General features: G+C 37.5%; 1 protein-coding gene across 1 annotated transcript in view; it reads left to right on the top strand.

Moving 5' to 3' along the window:
* CRPPA (CDP-L-ribitol pyrophosphorylase A) overlaps nt 1–20,726 on the top strand; it is a 372,890-nt gene that overhangs the window by 26,543 nt on the left and 325,621 nt on the right. Inside the window, exon 3 of the mRNA XM_052638722.1 lies at nt 15,273–15,422. Coding sequence (XP_052494682.1) covers nt 15,273–15,422 — 150 coding nt within the window. The remainder of the gene's footprint in view (nt 1–15,272; nt 15,423–20,726) is intronic.

The following is a 20,726-nucleotide window of genomic DNA, read 5'->3' as shown; positions in this document are numbered from 1 at the left end:
GCCCAGTCCTTACCCTAAGCAATGCAGCCCGCACCTCCCTGTTCAGCCCCTGCTTGCTGGTGGCGGATGTGAGCGTCTGGGCTACTCTGCTGGGAGTTGCCATTAGGCATGTAATCTGTGGATTTTATGTATTTATTTTTCCTCCCAGTTATGTTGCCCTCTGAGATTCCAAAACTCCCCACAGACCGGCCAGTCAGAGGGTCTCCTGGTGTTTGGAAACTTCTTCCCTTTTACAACTCCCTCTCCTGGGTGGGTCTCTGCCCCTAACTCTTTGTCTCTCTTTTTATATTTTATATTTTCTCCTACTCAAAGGCAATGGGCTCCCTTTCTGGGTGCCTGGTGTCCATTGCCAGCATTCAGAAGTTGTTTCGTAGAATTTGCTCAGCTTTCAAATGATCTTTCGATGAATTTGTTGGGGAGAAAGTGGTCTCCCCGTCCTAGGACCAGCCCTCTAAGACTATTATTTTGATGGGTACACACATCTGTATGCACTTGTTTTAACTCCCACAGAAACATTGGCCCAAATCTCTCTTATTCTTGGGCTTCTTGCTTCTGAATTCCAGACCTGCCCTGTTCAACTGGATAGAACCACTTAAATTTGTCTTTTTCAGTGTCTCTGGAATCATTGCAGATTGGAATTCACTAATCCTCACTGATTCCTTTCCTTGGATTTTATCCACAGGTAAGAGGGAGCCACTGAGTTTTGAGCAGGGAATGATGAGACTTGAATTCTACAAAGATGACTGTCTGCCTGGTTTGGTAGCGCGACTAAAGGAAGAGTTGAAGGGAGCTGAAATTAGTTTGGGATCTATAGTAATGAAGCAGCTGAATGATGACGAAGTCTATTAAAGCCAAATGAAATGGATAGGGAAGCAGATAGTACTAAGCTGTCCAGGGAGCAGGACTCACTGGACTTGACTGTTAATATGGTATGTGAGCCACAGGAAATAGGGGATATATATTTTGTGTGCTTTTAATTTTTCTCTTCCCTGGCAGTAGGCGTCATCGCTGAACAGGACTCACTGGACTTGACTGTTAGTATGGTATGTGAGCCACAGGAAATAGGGGATATATATTTTGTGTGCTTTTAATTTTTCTCTTCCCTGGCAGTAGGCGTCATCGCTTCTCTTGAAATCCCCGTGTTCCTGCCCTCCCCCATCCTTGCCTCCAAGTTTCTGTGAAATTAGGGTTTTGGCACTTATTTTTTGCTTGCCACATCTCTGCAGACCTATTTATGGAAAGAGTGTTTACCTAAGGGATATGACTGCCTGGGAACTTTTCTGACCTGGTTTATGGTTTATCTTTTCTCATAAAACAAGGTCTCCTATACTTCCTGTACTGGATTTTTGCAATATGTAAAACAAGGATTTTTGTGTCTGAAACCAGGCTCCAGGACATATTTGAATATCAACCAGGCACAAGGTTTCTCAATGTTAGCGTGATAGACATTTTGAGTAAGATAATTCTTTATTTTTTGAAGTCCATGTGCTGTAGGATAGTTAGTGGCATTAATTTTTGTTAGAAAAATGTTAATCTGAAGAGAAACAGTGGAATTTAAATAATGAGAAACTTTGGCATGGGTTGTATGTGGAATCTCTTAGAACTATGCAGCATGATTATTTAGCAGTGATGAACAACACTTTGGAAATTCTGCTGAAGTTAATATGTGTGTATATTGAGAATACACTTTACCCAGTTTTATAGTTTTATGCAATGTGTTCTGGACTGTTGTATTTAATTTTTGTTTTATATTAGGGTATAGTTGATTTACAGTGTTGTGGTAGTTTCAGACATATAGCAAAGTGATTCAGTTATACATATATTATTATTCACATTCTTTTTCCATATAGGTTATTACAGAGTATTGAGTAGAATTCCCTGTGCTATACAGTAGGTCCTTTGTTGATTGTTTTATATATCATAGTGTGTATATGTTTATCCCAACCTCCTAATTTATCCCTCGCCTACCACCTTTTTCCTTTTGGAACCATAAGTTTGTTTTCAAAGTCTGTGAGTGTGTTTGTTTTGTAAATAAGTTCATTTGTATTATTTTTTAGAATCCACATATAAATGATATCATGTGATATTTTTCTTTCTCTGGCTTACTTAGTATGATCATCTCAAGGTTCATCCATGTTGCTGCAAATGGCATTATTTCATTATTTCTTATGGCTGACTTGTTTTCCATTATATATATATTCCACATCGTCTTTATCCATTCATCTGTCCATGGACATTCACAGTCCCTTCCATGTCTTGGCTGTTGTAAATAGTACTGGGGTGAGCACTGGGGTGCATGTATTTTTTCAAATTATGGTTTTCTCTGGATATGTGCCCAGAAGTGGGATTGCTGGATCACATGATAGCTCTTTTTTTTTTAAGGAATGTCCATACTATTCTCCACAGTGGCTGTACCAATTTACATTCCCACCAACAGTGTAGGAGGGCTTTCTTTCTCCACACCCTGTCTGTGCTTAGTCACTCAGTCGTGTCCAACTCTTTGCAATCCCATGGGCTGTAGCCCACCAGGCTCCTCTGTCCATGAGGATTCTCCAGGCAAGAATATTGGAGTGAGTTGTCATGCCCTCCTCCAGGGGATCCTCCCAACCCAGGAATTGAACCCAGGTCTCCCACATTGCAGGCAGATTCTTTACCAGCTGAGCCACCAGGGAAGCCCCCAGATCCTTTCTAGCATTTATTTATTTGTAAACTTTTTGATAATGATCATTCTGACTTGTGTGAGGTGATATCTCTTTGTAGTTTTTATTTGCATTTCTCTAATAATGATTAATGTTGAGCATCTTTCCATGTGCCTTTTAATCATCTGTATGTCTTCTTTGGATAAATGTCTATTTAATCTTCTGCCCATTTTTTGATTGGGTTGTTTGTTTTTTTGATATTGAGTTGTATGACCTGTTTGTATATTTTGGCGATTAATCCTTTGTGGGTGACTTTGTTTTGTTTTATTACCTGAAACTATTTGCCCTTGTATATCTGTTCAATTAATTATTTGAAAATGAAGTTGGAAAGGATAGACCAAGGGGAAATAAGTATACCTGGGAATTAGACTTTAGTGGATATCCAAGTATATCTCTGATCACATTGTTTTACACAAATGGTATTACTCCAATTTTCCAGAAGCAAAGTTTAGTATACAATGGGGGCTCCTTATTCCTTTTTGTTGCATATTCAAGTTTAGGGATACTTTGTAGTGATAGGACAATTTGTACAGATTTTCCTAAAATTTATATTTCTATACTGAATAAACTATAGATTCTTTCCTTGTAAAAGGAGATTGGAAGTATTCTACTATAAATATGTTAAATAGTAAAAAAAAAATCTCATAACTTACAATGATCAGCTTTGAAGATGTTATTCTGTAAACATTTATTAAGTAGTCTCTGAATAAAGACAACTCAGCTAACTGAAATGGTAATTACCTAGTCAGGGTTTCTGTTGTAGAGTGTCATAATTAGCTTGAAAGCAGATGCCAGAGGAGGAATGCATGTTAGTACCTGCTGTGTGGATGGATGATAAGCATTGTTCAATTTTGCTTTTAAAAGTAAACTGTAGAGGTGGGGTTCATTATTCCATATTGAATGATTTGTATCTATGATGATTTCCATGCATTGACATGTGGAAATATTTGATAGATTAGCCTGAGAGGCAAGTAATCACTGTGGTGCTGAGCTGTTAAGCTTCCATTCAGAGCTTATTAGGCTAATTCCCACGGAGACAGTACGTTTGCTAACTTGGCAATTATGTTTCATAACAAACTTTTCCGTTGTATTTTAAAGGCAACTGACTTTGCCCATACTTCAACAGAGGAGTTATTTTCACTTGTTACCCTTTTCGCGGGCCTTTTGTTTAGTGGGACTTAGGAAGGTGCTGGCCACCTTGTGCTTTCAATTGTCTTTATGTTGTGTTACTTTCTAACTGATGTTCTGGCTTCCATAGAAAACAACCTAGTAATTTCTGGAAGACACCAGTCCTACCATAATGACATCTAAGTTCTGAATGATCTCTGCTGTTAATGTTAGTTTTCAGTAATCAAAATGAGGGTCCATAGATAAACATCTTAGAAATCCTCTGTTCAAAAATACTGAAAACATGCAGAGAACTTCAGACACTTGGAGATACACCATGTGGTGTAATAAATATAAGACAACTAGTTACTCTGTCTCTGCCTTGATTGTGCTTACTTCTCCCAGACAGACAAACGTTATCTTGAAGTTTGTTTTCTTGCCCTTTTGTTCAGTTTTGTAGCATGTATCCCTAAAGAACATACTAGTTAGGTTTTATTTTTTGTTGTGGTATAATTTACACATTCATCAGGTTTTTAACTGTTTTACATATATTTTGATGGCATGTTATTTGCACAATATGTTGGCGGAAACCTGTTCATGTGACTCTGTGCAGCTATCATGTGTTCATGATCACTGCTTCGTGTGTGGGATCTGAGAGAGTGAACATGGGTGCCGTGGATTCAGATTGTGGCAGTAGAAGCTGAAAAGTTGGGCAGATTTGTGATACTTGAATCTGATGTTGTGCTGATGGATTCATGATGAAATGTAAGACAGCAGAAAAAACAATGACCTTCAAAGTTTTTGGCAAGAATAACTAGAAGAATAGATGTGTATGTAGATGGGAAAATGTGCTGAGGAGCCAGTTTGGGGTGTGTGGTATGGGTGAAACCAGAACTTTGATTTTCTAGTCCAGATGTATATTTTGAAATGAACAGAGATGTTAAATAGGTATGTGGATGTACAAGTCCAGATTTAAAGAGAACTTTCTGGGTTGGGTGTATAGATTGGCATGGTCTAGTGTACGATGGTATTGCTACTTGAAGCTACAGGATTGAGGAGGTCACCTATGGAATGAATGTAGCTTGGGGAGTCTGAGGTCTGAGCTCTGGAAGTACTCTCCACTTAGAAGGAGGATGTAAGGATCTAGTATTTCAAGTGTGGAAAGATGAGAGGGTTTCCTTGGTGATAATGGTTTCTGAAAACCAAGTGAACAGACATTCTCAAGAAGATAAAGAGCAATGTGGAGGTTCATTGTGAGCCTGAAAAATTTATTTTGTGGAGTTGTGGAGATAAAATCCTAATAAAAGTAACATGCATGGGAGGGGAGAGAAGTTACAGATAAGGAGTAGTACAGTACAGACAATTGTTTGAAAGAGCTTTGCTTTAAACTGGTGTGGAGAAATTTGATAATAGCTGGCAGATGTATGATTGAGGGAAGGCTGATTTAATGATGGGAAGTGTCACAAATGGCTTGTATTCTAAGCAATTTGTCTCTAAAAATGGAGACAATTTAATAAAAGAATAAAAACTGAGGCAGGACAGACTATTGTATGAAGATCTACATGGGAAGGAATAGATGCCTGTAAGTATGTGGAGATGTTGGCCTTTCGATAAGAGGTAGGAAATTTTTTGTAGTTCTTAGCATGTTTTGCACATACTGACTATATCTAAATAAATTATACTTTTGTTAAATATTCTTTAAGTGTTCCTAAGTGTTCGTATTGAAGATACTGTAAATGAATTACTTTTGGATTGTTCATTGTTTATATTTAGAAATACACTTTTATGTATTAATCTTGTCCTCTGCATTCTTGCTGAACTAGTTTATTTGTTCTAATACCTTTTTAATGGATGCGTTAGAATTCCCTGTATACAAGATTAGGTCATCTGCAGATGAAGACAGCTTTAGTTTTCTTGGATGCCTGTATTAGATTTTCCTGCGTAACTGCCCTGACGAGAACTTCCAGCACTTTTATTGAAAGTGGCAACAGTGGACATCCTTGTTGCTGACGTTGAAGGGAAAACATTGACTCATCACACCATTAAGTATGATGTCAACTGTGGACGTTTTGTAGATACCCTTGATCAGATGGAGCAAGTTCTCCGCTGTTAGTTTCTTGCATGGCCTTTTCCATGAAGGAGTGTTGGATATTGTCAGATACTTTTTCTAAGTCTGTTGAGTTGTTGTGTCTTTTTGTTCTATATTCTATTAGCGTGGTGTATTACATTGATCTTTTTTTGGTATGTTTAATATTAGTTTCATGGGATAAATTCCACTTGGTCATGGTACACAATACTACTTGTTGCCAAATTTGGTTTGTTATCTTGACTTTTGTGGTTTTTTTTTTTTTTTTTTTTTTTTGATACTTTTCTGGAATATGTGTCTGTAGTTAGGTTTTTTGGTGATGTCTCTGGTTTTGGTAATACTTGTCTTAAAGAATGTGTTGGAAAGTGTTCTTATTTGCCTTTTGGGATAGTGTGAGGAAATGGTGTTTACAGTTTTTTTTTGTTCATTATAAATAACCAGTGAAGCCATCTGGGCCTGGGCTTTCTTTGTGGGAAATTAAAAAATGCCTAATTTTATTAAAAGTCTATTCAAATTTTCTATCTTTGAAGTAATTTTGGTTGTGTCTTTCTGGAACATTCTAATTGGATCTGTAAGCTAATGTGTTAAAATACACTTGCAATTTTCTTACTCCTTATTTCTACAAGGTTAGTGGAAATGTCAACACTTTCACTCCTGATACTACTTATTTGAGTTTTGCAAACCTTTAGCTAAACTAGAAAAAAGTGGTTAAATCTTTTCAAAGAACCAACTTTTGGTTTTGTTTTTTCCTTTTCCTATTTTCTGCATTTATGTTCACTATGCCCCCATTAACTTTAGTCTTTCTCTTTTTCCAGTATCTTGAGGTGGAAAGTTAGGGTTTTGATTTTGAAACTGTCTTTTTTATATGGAAAATCTCAGCTGTAAATACTTTAGCTGAAATATCATTTTCACAGTGACTTCTTCTCTGTTTCATTTAGTAGTCTGTTGTTCAGTGGCTGTGTTCTTAATTCCCACATTACTTTTTGGTTCTCTAAACCATTTTTTGACGTATACATACAGCATACTGGATTCAGATATACAACATAATGTTTCAACATCTGTATACATTGAGAAATTACCACAATAGGTCAGTATGTATCACCATACATAGTTACAGAATTTCTTCTGAAGAGACTTAATGATCTATTCTTTTAGCAACTTTTAAATGTGTTATAGTATTAACTGTATTACATCTCCATAACCTATTTCGTACCTGGAAGTTTGTACCTTTTGACTTCCTTCACACATTTTGCCCCCTCCCTCCTAACAGCTTGTTCTCTGTATTGATGAGCTATTTTTGTTTTGGTTAGGTTCCACATAGTGGGATCATACAGTATTTGTCTTTCTGTCTGATTTATTTCACTTAGCATAATGCCCTTGAGTTCTTCATATGTCATTGAAAATGACAGAATTTCATTCTTTTTATGGTTGATTAATATTCCATTGTATGTATTCTACATTTTCTTTATCTTTTCTTTCATGGTGGCCATTTAGGTTTCCATGCCTTGGCTCTTCTAAGTAATGCTACAGTGAACAAAGGAGTGGGTATCTTTGAGTTTGTGTTTTTATTTGCTCCAGATAAATGACCAGATGCCATGATCTTCATTTTTTGAGTGTTGAGCTTTAAGCCGGCTTTTTCACTCTCCTCTTTCACTTTCATCAAGAGTCTCTTTAGTTCCTCTTCACCGTCTGCGATAAGGGTGGTATCATCTGTATATCTGAGGCTATTGATATTTCTCCCTGCAATCTTGATTCCAGCTTGTGCTTCATCCAGCCTGGCATTTTGCATGATGTACTCTACATATAAGTTAAATAAACAGGGTGACAGTATACAGCTTTGACGTACTCCTTTCCCGATTTGGAACCAGCCTGTTGTTCTATGTCCAGTTCTAACTGTTGCTTCTTGACCTGCATACAGATTTCTCAGGAGGCAGGTCAGGTGTCTGGTATTCCCATCTCTTTTAGAATTTTCCAGTTTGTTGTGATCTACACAGTCAAAGGCTTTGGCATAGTCAATAAAACAGAAGTAGATGTTTTTCTGGAACTCTCTTGCTTTTTTGATGATCCAACGGATGTTGGCAATTTAATCTCTGGTTCCTCTGCCCTTTCTAAATCCATCTTAACCATCTGGAAGTTCATGGTTCAGATACTGTTGAAGCCTGGTTTGGAGAATTTTGAGCATTACTTTGCTAGTGGGTGAGATGAGTGCAATTGTGCAGTTGTTTGAACATTCTTTGGCATTGCCTTTCTTTGGGATTGGAATGAAAACTGACCTTTTCCAGTCCTGTTTTCCACTTCTGAGTTTTCCAAATTTGCTGGCATATTGAGTGTAGCACTTTCACAACATCATCTTTTAGGATTTGAAATACCTCAACTGGAATTCCATCACCTCCCCTATCTTTGTTCGTAGTGACGCTTCCTAAGGCCCACTTGACTTCGCATTCCAGGATATCTGGCTCTAGGTGAGTGATCACACCCTTTTGGTTATCTTGGTCATGAACATCTTTTTTGTATAGTTCTTCTGTGTATTCTTGCCACCTCTTCTTAATATCTTCTGCTTCTGTTAGGTCCATACCATTTCTGTCCTTAATTGTGCCCATCTTTGCTTGAAATGTTCCCTTTGTATCTCTAATTTTCTTGGTGAGATCTCTGGTCTTTCCAATTCTATTGTTTCCCTCTATTTCTTTGCACTGATGGCTGAGGAAGGCTTTCATATCTCTCCTTGCTATTCTTTGGAACTCTACATTCAGATGCTTATATCTTTCCTTTTCTCCTTTGCCTTTCTCTTCTCTTCTTTTCTCAGCTATTTGTAGGGCCTCCTCAGGCAACCATTTGGCTGCACTACTGTTTTTTAATTTCACTATTAAGGTCAGAGAACATATTTAATATGACTCTAATTTTTAAAAATTTATTGTGTCTTTTTTATGGCTGAGTATTTGGTCTGATCTGAAGAATTCTCCATGTATGCTTTAGAAGAACATACTCTTGGTGGAGTATTTGATATGTTAGATATAGCTGGTTTATAGTGCTTTTCAAGTCTTATTTCCATAATGCCTAGTTGTTCTACTCTTTATTGAAAGTAGGATGTTGATGTCTCCAATGGTTGGATTGTTTATTTCTCCTTTAAGTCCTACCAATTTTTGCTTCATGTACTTGGGAATCTGTTAGATGAATTTTTATATTTTGTTGAGTTGCCCTTTCTTTTTTAATTACAAAAGGATTTTATCTCTTTTTTTTCTGATATAGCTACTTCAGCTTTCTTATGGTTACTGTTAGCTCGATATATATCCTTTTCATCCTTCTGTATTCAGTGTATTTTGATCTTTGAGTCTCAAATTTTTGTTTCCTATACATAGCATACGGTTGGGTTTTTAGTCCAGTTTGACGGTATGACTTTAGATTGTTTAATCCACTTAAAATTAATGTTATTGATATTTTTGAGTTTACATTGGCCAGTTTATTTTCTGTTTCTTTGTCTTTCCTCATTACTGCTTTCTTTCATATTAAAAGAATATTTTCTATTGGAACATTAATTTGCTTATTTTTTCATTTCAACTTTTATTTTCTTAGTGACTGTTCCACGGCTTATAGTATATATCTTAACATAGTCCAGATATATGCTAACTAAAATCTAGGAAGATACAGGAAGGTTACCCTTCAGTAGCTCTATTCCCTCTTCCGCCCTTTTGTGCTATTTAGGGTTAGATGCGTGTATGTTAGAAACCCAATAATCCACTGTTGTTATCACCTCATTTTATTTTATAACAGTTACAGAAGCTGAGAAGAAAGGTGAGCTATATTTATAAGGAGTGGCATCACCTGGGAAGCCCAATGTCATATTAACCTTCTTATTTTCTATTTTCAGTTTTCACTTGTTACTGTGGATTCAAGGTACCATTTTTTTCTTCTTATAATACACTTTTGCTAATCTTTTATGCTGTTTTTGTCAAATACATGTTTTAATGTTATAGGTTGATCAGTTACTTATATATTTTATACAGTTTCTTTTTAAACCTCATAAGACAGGAGAAATAGGCATTTATACTCTTTTTTTCCTTTTTTTTAAAATGGTGGTCTTTTTTTTATGTGGATTTGAATTACTGTCTACACTTGGCTTTCTTTCAGCTTCAAGTTTGTAGGGTGAATCGGCTAGACATGAAATCTGCTCATTTGCTCTGAGAAGTTATTTTGATCTGATTTTTGTAAATGCTCATTTTGCTGGACTTAACGTTTAACAGGTTTTTATACCTGCCTTCTGGCTTCCATTGTTTCTGATTAGAATCTGTCGTTAATCTTATTGGTGTTCTCTTGTTAATGATAAAAGATTTTTCTGTGGTTGCTTTCAACATTTTCTCTTGTAATTTTAGCTTTTTCATTTTTTACTATGATGTGTCTGGATATAAATTTCTTTATGTGTATTCTGCTTTGAATATATTGAGCTCCTTGAGTGTGGAGATTGTTTTCCTTGGGAAATTTTCAATCATAATTTCTTTATTTTTTCTGTTCCTTTCTTGCCTTTATTCTCCTTCTGGTACTCCTATTACAGAAATGCCTGTAATGATGTCCTGCATATCTCGGTGAATCTGTTCATTTTTCTCTGTAGAATCTATTGATCTAACTTTAAATTCAGTTATTTTCCAGTTCAAATCTATTACTGAACTTCTCTAGTGAATTTTTCATTATAGTTACATTTAATTCTAAAATTGCTACTTAGTTTTTAAGATATCTATTCTTGACATTGATGATACAAAGCTAAGCTAAGCGAAGTCACTTCAGTCGTGTCCGACTCTGTGCGACCCCATAGACGGCAGCCCACCAGGCTCCGCCGTCCCTGGGATTCTCCAGGCAAGAACACTGGAGTGGGTGGCCATTTCCTTCTCCAATGCATGAAAGTGAAAAGTGAAAGTGAAGTCACTCAATCATGTCCGACTTAGCGACCCCATGGACTGCAGCCCACCAGGCTCCTCCATCCATGGGATTTTAGTGGTCATTATACTTTGTTTACACATGGTATCCTTTTGTTCTTTGAACATGTTTGTAATACCTGATTTGATGTCTTACCTGCTTAAGTGTGATATCTGGTCCTCTCACAGGCAGTTTTTGTTCCTTGATTTTTTTTTTTTTTTCTTTGTATAGATTCACCTTCCTGTTTGGATGCATGTCTTTCCATTTTTTTGTTGTTGAAAAATGTATATTTTAGAAAGTGTATTTTGTCTATCTCTGTACAGCTTATTTTCTTGGCTACCAAAATAAACCAGAAAAGTCAGTCTTATTCCTGTATGGGGCAAAACCTCTGAAGTCACTTCAGAGGGTGGAGTTCTAGATGTGTGTTTAGTCATCAGAGAATGATAGTGGTTTTAGCAGTCTGATCTCTTTGTTATACTGCCTGCCTCTGACACCCAACTGACAAGTTCGATTCATTGCCTGCTAACTGTTTTGCTTTGAACCAATGCCCAGTACATAGAGTACCCTATGGTTTCATCCAATTAAATTCTGGCCCCTTGGCAGGGGTAGTTTGTGAAGCCAGTATTTGAGGTTTGCTCTTACTCTAGGGATTGGTGGGAGATTCTTGTTAGCTGTCTCTTGTTCTGGTTGTCTCTGATAAACTAGCTTGCCTGTGGTTCAGCTTTTTGCTCTCATGAAGCGATCACCTTCCTCTTAATTGCTTACCATGCTGATCTCTGTTTGAGAATGTACTAATCCTTAAACTTTCTCACACTCACTTCCAATTAAGTGAATTCCCTTGGGGTGAGCTTCATAGTCGTCTGTTATTAGAGCTTGTCTTTCTCCCTGTGAAAAGTCACCATGCCTGTGTTTTGGGGCTATCGGCAGGCATGCTGTTTGAGCGACACCACTTCTTCATGAGTAAGGTGCTGCCTGGAGGCAATAGACTCCTCTCGTTTTTGCCTCTTCCAGCACAGAACCTCTGCCCTCTGTGTGAACTGGGCCACGGGTGATGAGGGCCCCAGTGTTCTCTGCCTACCATGCAAGGGATAGGTCTTCACTCTGTGGGTGGAGGCTGTTGGAGACTCTGTGGGAGAAGGACTCCCTTACCACCTCTTGGCCACACTTGTCTGTAACTGAGCCTTTGTGTCTGGAGTTGAGTGGGCTGGGCAATGCTGCTCTCTGCCCCTCCCACTGGTAGCTAGGGGTCCAGGGAGGCCTATCTTCTTGGTCACACCTACTCTGAGTGGAACCTTAGTCACACTGAGCTGGGTGTTGTGGAATGAAGGAAAAAACTGATGATGGTTCTAGTACCACAGGCTTCATTCTTTCCAAGATTTAAGAGAGATCCTTAAACGTTAATTTGTTGAATGCCCTTAGGACAATTTTCAAAGACTTTAAATGGTTGTTTTTGAAAAATGCTTTTCTTTAGTTATAGTTGTTTTGCTGGGAAGAGACTCTGCACAGCTCTTGGTGACATTTTGTGTATCTCATGTTCTTTTAATGTTATGTCATAGTCTGGCATAGAGTGAACTATAAGTAGTTGAAATAGAACTATGTTTTTTTCCTTAAAGAGCACTATGTACATGTGTGCATCCCTTTCCTGTTTTGTCTTCCAGAACCTCTGCTAATAGGTGCTAGCTTGACAAGTTGGGTTTGCTCTTTTTTTTTAAATTTTGTTGGAGTATAGTTGATTTATAATGTTATATTAGTTTCAGGTGTACATCAAAGTGAATCAGACATATATATATATATATATATATATATATGTATCTTCACTCTGTTTTAGATTCTTTTCCCATAGAAGTCATTCCAGTATTGAATAGAGTTCTCCGTGCAGCCTGTGCTATATAGTAGGTCCTTATTAGTTATCTATTTCATATAGTGTGTATATGTTAATCCCAACTTCCCAATTTATCCCTTCCCTTCTGCCTTACTCCCTTGTAACCATAAATTTATTTTCTACATCTGTAACTCTTTGTTTTGTAGATAAATTCATTTGTACCCTTTTTTTAGATTCCACATATAAGCGATATCATGTAATATCTGTTTTTCTCTGTCTGACTTCACTCAGTATGGCACTCTCTGGGTCCATCCATGTTGCTGCACGTGACGTTCTTTCTTTCTTTTTTTCATGGCTGAGTATATGTTCCGCATCTTCTTTACCTGTTCCTCTGTTGATGGACATTTCGGTTGCTTCTGTGTCCTGGCTATTGTGAATAGTGCTTCAGTGGACATTGGAGTGCATGTACCTTTTTGAATTATAGTTTTCTCTGGATATATGCTCAGAAGTGGGATTGCTGGATCAGCTAATCTCTGTCAAAGGAGGCAAGAATATATGCTGGAGAAAATACAGTGTCTTTGATGAGTGGTGCTGGGAAAACTGGACAGCCACATGTAAAAGTATGAAATTAGAACACTCCCTAACACCATACACAAAAATAAACTCAAAATGGATTAAAGGCTGGATACTGTATAATTCTTAGAGAAAAACATAGGCAGAACACTCTGACATAAATCACAGCAAGATCTTTTTGGTTCCACCTCCTAGAGTAATAAAAGTAAAACCAAAAATAAACAAATGGGACCTAATAAAATTTAAAAGCTTTTTGTGCAACAAAGGAAATCATAAACAAAATGAAAAGACAACCCTCAGAATAGGAGAAAATACTTGCAAATGAAGCAACTGACAAGGGATTAATCTCTAGAATACACAAATAGCTCACGCAAATAGCTCAATATTAAAAGAAAAAGATTTCTCCAGAGAAGATATACAGATGGCTAAAAAGCTCATCTCTTCAAGGTGCTCAACATCACTAATTATTAAAGAAATGCAAATCAAAACTGCAATGAGGTATCACCTCTCACTGGTCAGGATGGCCATCATCAAAACGTCTACACATTGTAAATGCTGGAGAGGGTGTGGAGAGACGGTAGCCCTCCTACACTGCTGGTGGTAATGTAAACTGGTACAGCCACTATGGAGAACTGCATGAAGGATCCTTAAAAAACTAAAAATAGAGCTACAAAATGGGTTTGCTCTTTACCTGTCTTTCATCCACTTGGACATAATCCCTCCCTATCAGCCTTGGCTCTCTTCACTTTTGCTTTTATGCCTAGGCTCCAAATCTCTGCTTGAGTCATTGGAAATGGTGACACAGTTTGTATACTGTCTGCTTAGCTCACACATTAGCTTTGATTTTCAGCCAATCCCTTGGCTTTTGTAAACTAGTTTGTGGACAGTCTGTCTTTCTCAGATGTGGTCTCCTGGAGACCAAATTCTTCTTAGGTGTTAATGTTATATGCTGTATTTATATGAAAGATAAGATATTTTACAGTTAATCTAAGACAGTTAGGTTAATTATCCTAACTGGGAACTTCATTTTAAGGCTACTTCACCAAAGTAGCTGTATGGTATTGACCTTCAAGACTGTATTACAGTGTAACTTTATTAAAGGTAAAGGGAAGAACTGTCAGATAAGGTGTATTTTTAAAATTTAGATGCATCTATTAATGAGACAGAGCTTTCACCAGAGCAGTTGAAATCAGTGGACATTTTGCCTTGGGGAGCTTCACATGGATGCTGTGTTTGAAGGGAGCTATTTTTCACAGGAATTAGAGCAAGGCAGAAATTCATTGTCATTTGGGTGGTGGCAGAGCTCATTTTGGAGATCTTAGGGAATATGTTTTTTCCTTAATGATCTAATGTGTAAATTAAATACTTGAAGGCACATTAACAAGTAAATATTCATGTGTAACCCATTTCATTCCTGGACAACAGTCTCTTTCTGTCTCCCATCTTCAGGGAGTGTCCAATTTTATCTGAGCATCCTTTCTTAGTATTTGACTTTAATAGCCTGTGATGAAAAGGATTTTGAACCCATAATGAAAAATTATTTATATCTCTTACTATATAGAACTGTAGTGGTTTGAGATTGGTGGGGGTTTTTTGGCTGCACTGGGTCTTTATGCTGCGCGTGGGCTTTCTCTAGATGTGGCGAGCAGGGGCTGTTCTTGAGTTGCGGTGCCTGGGCTTCTCATTGTGGTGGCTTCTCTTGTTGTGGAGCATGGGTTCTAGGGCACACAGGCTCCAGTAGCTGTAGCTTCCTGGCTCATGAGTTATGGCTCCAGGGCTCTAGAGCATGGACTTAACAGTAGCGCACGGGCTTTGATGCTCCGCGACTTGTGGAATCTTCCTGGATCAGGGATTGAACTCATGTCTCCTGCATTGGTAGATTTTTATCCACTGCGTCACCAGGGAAGTATTGAGACTGGTTTTTGATTGTAAATGATTTTATTTATGAGCCAAAATAAAGACTTGTTTGAATATTTTCTTGAGGTAGCTTGTATAATATCTGTTTCAAGACAGATCAGAATTTAACTTTTAGATATTTTTTAGGTGATGTAAATGTGTCATTTGCATCTCTGTTCTTTAGGCCTCGGGAGCAATCCGACCTCTTGTATCTACTGTCATCAGCCCGTCTGCAGACAGCTGCTTAGACCACTCACTGGAACGTGCCAGATACAGGGCAAGTGAAATGCCACAGGCCTTTCTATTTGATGTGATCTATGAAGCATATCAGCAGGTAAGAATCTTGGCTTTTTAAAAATCTGCCATATTGGGCATCTTTAAGAATCACTCCCATATGTGGAGATTAGCTAGAAGAACTCATGGTGCTCTAGAGTGAACTCAAGGCTCAAATTAATTAGAGTGAAGTTGTTTCATATGAGAAAAAGACCCAGACAGAGTCTGGAGGAGTCCGTGTGAAATCTTTCTTGTGATCTGTCCCCTCCAGGCTGACACAAAGCATACCTTCCTTCCTGCAATGACAAGGCAGCAGCACGGGTGTGATGCTTCTTTCCAGGGAAGCCCATTAGAAACTTGCTGTCTTAAGGCATTGGGTTGGTCCTGTAGATTCTTCTGCCTTGCACATAAATTTCAGATTCCCAGGAGGAAAGCAGGTGTTCAGCGTAAACCATATTGTTTACATGGATGTCTAGGCACAGTGAACCACTCTTATCAGTTAACTCTTCCCTGGAAACACACCAAGAAACAAACGCCCTGATGCTGGCCGAGGGCCTGCCTGGTGAGTGGGTCTTTGAAAGTTAAGCAGTCCTAGCCCTACTGTAGTAAACAAACTGCACAGCTGTAGAGACATTGTGTTAAAAATTTAAAGGTAAGTTATTTCAAAATACCAAATCATTCAGGTTATACTGAATTATCTTTGTTTTCATGTTTTGGAAACATTTTTGTACCTGTAACTTTTACTGCTATTCATTTCTGTGTTTATTCATTAAACAGTTATTAAATATCAGGTATTATGCTTGACAGAAACTTTGCAATGAAAAAGGATCATTGCAGCAACTAAAGCAGTGCTTGGCTGATGTTAAACAATCAATAAATAGAGATGGATGGACTTTAGAGAGATATGAGATAATAGTAACATAAATATTGACATTTTATAATAAAAGAATACCACAATTTGGATAGTTGTTGTTGTTTAGTTGTTAAGTCATGTCCAACTCTTCTGGAACCCCATGGACTATAGTCTGCCAGGCTCCCCTGTCCATGGGATTTTCTAGGCAAGCATACTGGAGTGGGTTGCCATTTCCTTCTCCAGGGGATCTTCTCAACTCAGGGTTTAAACTCATGTCTCCTATCTTGGCAGGAGGGTTCTTTACCACTGAGCCACCAGGAAAGCCCACATTTTGGATAAAAAGTAGTTAATGACATAATGAATCAATCTTGATTATCAATTACTGTTTTAAATATTGAATTCTCAGTAAATGAGAACCAGTTTTCATGGTATGAATAGTTGACCACAGTTTGTTTTCTTAAAATTTGCTACACAGACGTTTACCTTCATTTGGTCATATATCAAATGTTACCCTGTTAAAAATCGTAAAAAGCCTACATCTTGCTGAGCTAGACATCTGCTTAATATTTCTAATATTTTTTAAGATTAATGAAAGAATTTATTCATCTTTATGTGAGCATTCACCTTAAGAAGAAGAAATGTTAGCTCTATTTTAGAAAATTTAATACAATCCTGTGATCCTCACATTAGAGTAGTATGTTTCAACAATTTTTGGTAGAGAATTAAGCCCTAAAGCACTGAGGTACTGATTCTCAAATTATGGTTACCAGACCAGCAACCTTAAGCATGTTTTAGATCTTGTTAAAATGCAAATTCTGGGCCTTCACCTCAGACCTACTTAGTTAGAAACTCTGGGAATGGAAGCACCTATTTGTGTTTTAACAATCAAGGCTGTCATGTGATCCTGATTAACCCTGAATTTTGGGAACCAAAATTTACCACATACAACCCTAAGGTATTCATTATATGTGGTAAAGTCTCTTCTGTTGCATTCTTAGGAGAATTGAGAATGAAATCACACAAAACCAACTCTTCTATGGTTCAGATGAGGAATGCTCACAGCGTTTTGGAGGTTTTGATGCAAGTTCTTATGAAAATCAATTTTGATCATAAAGTCATTCATAAGGAAGTTTGTATAAAATATTTCTCTCTTATCTATACTGTTTGTGTATATATATGTTTTGGTTTTAACAAGTAGAGAAGAGTAAAACAGGACAGAGTTCCAGGGGTGGGAAGTAATTTTCTATAGATTGGTCAGAGGTACCGTGTGAAAAGGTAAAATTTAAGCCAGCATTGGGAAGTAAGTGGGGAGATACGTCATGCCGGTAACTGAGAGCATTATTTTAGGTACAGGATGCAGAATCTAAAAAGGTGGAGTGAGGCTAGAGAAGAATGATGTCATGGAGGGAAGTAGGAGATGTGATTAGGGAGGTATCTTGTGTGTCGTATCTTGTAGGGTCTTAAAGGCAATGATACGGGCTTTAGGTTTTACCTTGAATGAAAGGGGAACTTCAGATGGTGCTGTGTGAAGTCCCACTTCTATGGGGCCACCCTATCCCTTGTGGGGATGGTATCTTACAGAAGGTAGGGGAAGAAATAAGCTATTGTGATGATCAAGGCAAAGATGATGACAATTAGGGAAATTTGTGTAATATAGTATTTGCTGTGAATTGTTTGTGTTCAGAAGAGAATTAGAGGTAAAATGAGGATAGGCCATTTAGTCAGGGATCAGGTATCAGAATGGGAAGACCAATGGGTCTGAGGATTTGCTCTGAATAACTAGAACACAGTAGTCCTTTATTGAGGTAGGAAATGAGAGTTTTTGTATGATTAGATCAAAAGTTTGCTTCTGTTGTACTAAGTTTGAGATTTCCTGTAGACTTTGTAAAAAATGTGAAGGAGATAGTTGAATATGCTGCTGCTGCTGCTAAGTCGCTTCAGTCGTGTCCGACTCTGTGCGACCCCGTAGATGGCAGCCCACCAGGCTTCTCCATCCATGGGATTTTCCAGGCAAGAGTACTGGAGTGGGGTGCCATTGCCTTCTCCGATAGTTGAACATATGAAACTATAATTCTGTGGAAAGGTCCAGATAAAGATAGGCACTTGACTTCCTGTAGAGCTCAGGGAACCCTACTCAGTGCTCTGTGGTGACCTCAGTGGGAAATAAATCCGAAAAAGAGGCGATATATGCATATAGCTGACTCACTTTGCTGCACAGTAAAAACCAACACATTGTAAAGCAACTAGACTCCAGTGAAAAATTAATAAAAAGATAGAGAAGAGCTAATACCTATCCTTCTAAAACTCTTTCAAGAAGTTGCAGAGGAAGGAACACTTTCAAACTCATTCTACGAGGCCAACATCACCCTGATACCAAAACCAGACAAAGACAACACGAAAAAAGAATACTAGAGGCCAATATCACTGATGAACATAGGTGCAAAAATCCTCAACAAAATTTAGCAAACAGCAACACATCAAAAAGCTCCTACACCATGATCAAGTTGGGTTTATTCCAGGGATGCAAGGATTCTTCAATATAGGCAAATCAATCAATGTGATATACCATATTAACAAATTGAAAGATAAAAACCATATGATCTCAAGTAGATGCAGAAAAAGCCTTTGACAAAAATTCCGCACCCATTTATGATTAAATGGGCCTAGAAGGAACCTACTTGAACATGGTAAAGGCCATATATGATAAGCCTACAGGAAACATTATTCTCAATGGTGAAAAACTGAAAGCATTCCCCCTAAGATCAGGAACAAGACAAGGGTGTCAACTTTCAACACTGTTATTCAAGATAGTTCTGGAAGTCTTAGCTACAGCAATCAGAAAAGAAAAAGAAATAAAAGGAATCCAGATTGGAAAAGAAGAAGTAAAGCTCTCACTGTTCACAGATGACATGATACAGTACATAGAAAACCCTAAAGATAGTATCAGAAAATTACTAGAGCTAATCAGTGAATATAGCAAAGTAGCAGGATAGAAAATGAATGCACAGAAGTCATTTGGATTTCTATATACTAACAATGAAAAATCAGAAAGAGAAATTAAGGAATCAATCCCTTTCACCATTGCAACTAAAAGAAATATGTAGGAATAAACTTACCTAAGGAGATAAAAGAACTGTATACAGAAAATTAGAAGACACTAATGAAAGAAAACAAAGATGACATAAACAGATGGAGAGATATTCCATGTTCCTGGGTAGGAAGAATCAATATTGTGAAAATGGGTATACTACCAAACTCAATCTATAGATTCAGTGTGATCCCTATCAAATTACCAATGAATGACATTTTTCACAGAACTAGAATAAAAAATTTCACAACTCAGATGGAAACACAAAAGACCCTGAATAGCCAAAGCAGTCTTGAGAAATAAGAATGGAGCTGGAGGAATCAACCTTCCTGACTTCAGATTATTAAGTTACAGTCATCAAGACAGTATGATACCTGCACAAAAACAGAAATATGAAACAAGATAGAAAGCCCAGAAATAAACCCATGCATTTATGGGTACCTTATTTTTGACAAAGGAGGCAAGAATATACAATGGGGCAAAAACAGCCTCTTCAATAAATGGTGCTGGGAAAACTGAATAGCTACATGTAAAAGAAGGAAATTAGAACACTTCCTAACACCATATACAAAGACAAACTCAAAATGGATTAAAGACCTACATGTAAGCCCAGAAATGGTAAAACTCTTAGAGGAAAACATAGGCAGAACACCTAATGACATAAAGCAAAGCAAAATCCTCTATGACACACCTCCTCAAGTAACAAAAATAATAACAAAAGTAAACAAGTGGGACCTGATTAAACTTAAAAGCTTTTGCACAGCAAAGGAAACTATAAGCAAGGTGCAAAGATAACCCTCAGAATGGGAGAAAATAATAGTAAATGAAACAACTGACAAAGGATTAATTTCCAAAATATAGAAGCAGCTCATACAACTCAATGCCAGAAAAACAACCCAATCAAAAAATGGAAAAAAGACCTAAACAGATATTTCTCCAAAGAAGACATACAGATGGCTAACAAACACATGAAAAGATGCTCAACATCGCTCATTATTAGAGAAATCCAAATCAGCACTACAATGAGATATCACCTCACATTGGTCAGAACGGCCATCATCAAAAAGCCTATAAACAATAAATGCTGGAGAGGGTGTGGAGAAAGGGAATGCTTTTGCACTCTTGGTGGGAATGTAAATTGATATAGCTAGTATGGAAGATGGTATGGAGATTACTTAAAAAACTAGGAATAAAGCCACCATATGACCCAGTAATCCCACTCCTAAGCATATACCGTGAGGAAACCAAAATTGAAAAAGACACATGTATCCCATTGCTCATTGCAGCACTTATTTACAGTAGCTAGAACATGGAAGCAATCTAGATGTCCATCAACAGATGAATGGAGAAAGAAGTTGTGGTATATATACACAGTGGAATATTATTCAGCCATAAAAAGGAATGCCTTTGAGTCAGTTCTAATG

The sequence above is a fragment of the Budorcas taxicolor genome, chromosome 4, assembly GCF_023091745.1.
Source record: "Budorcas taxicolor isolate Tak-1 chromosome 4, Takin1.1, whole genome shotgun sequence".
NCBI lineage: Eukaryota > Metazoa > Chordata > Mammalia > Artiodactyla > Bovidae > Budorcas > Budorcas taxicolor.
Note: the sequence above shows the minus strand (reverse complement) of the source record. Positions and strands in the feature narration are given on the sequence as shown.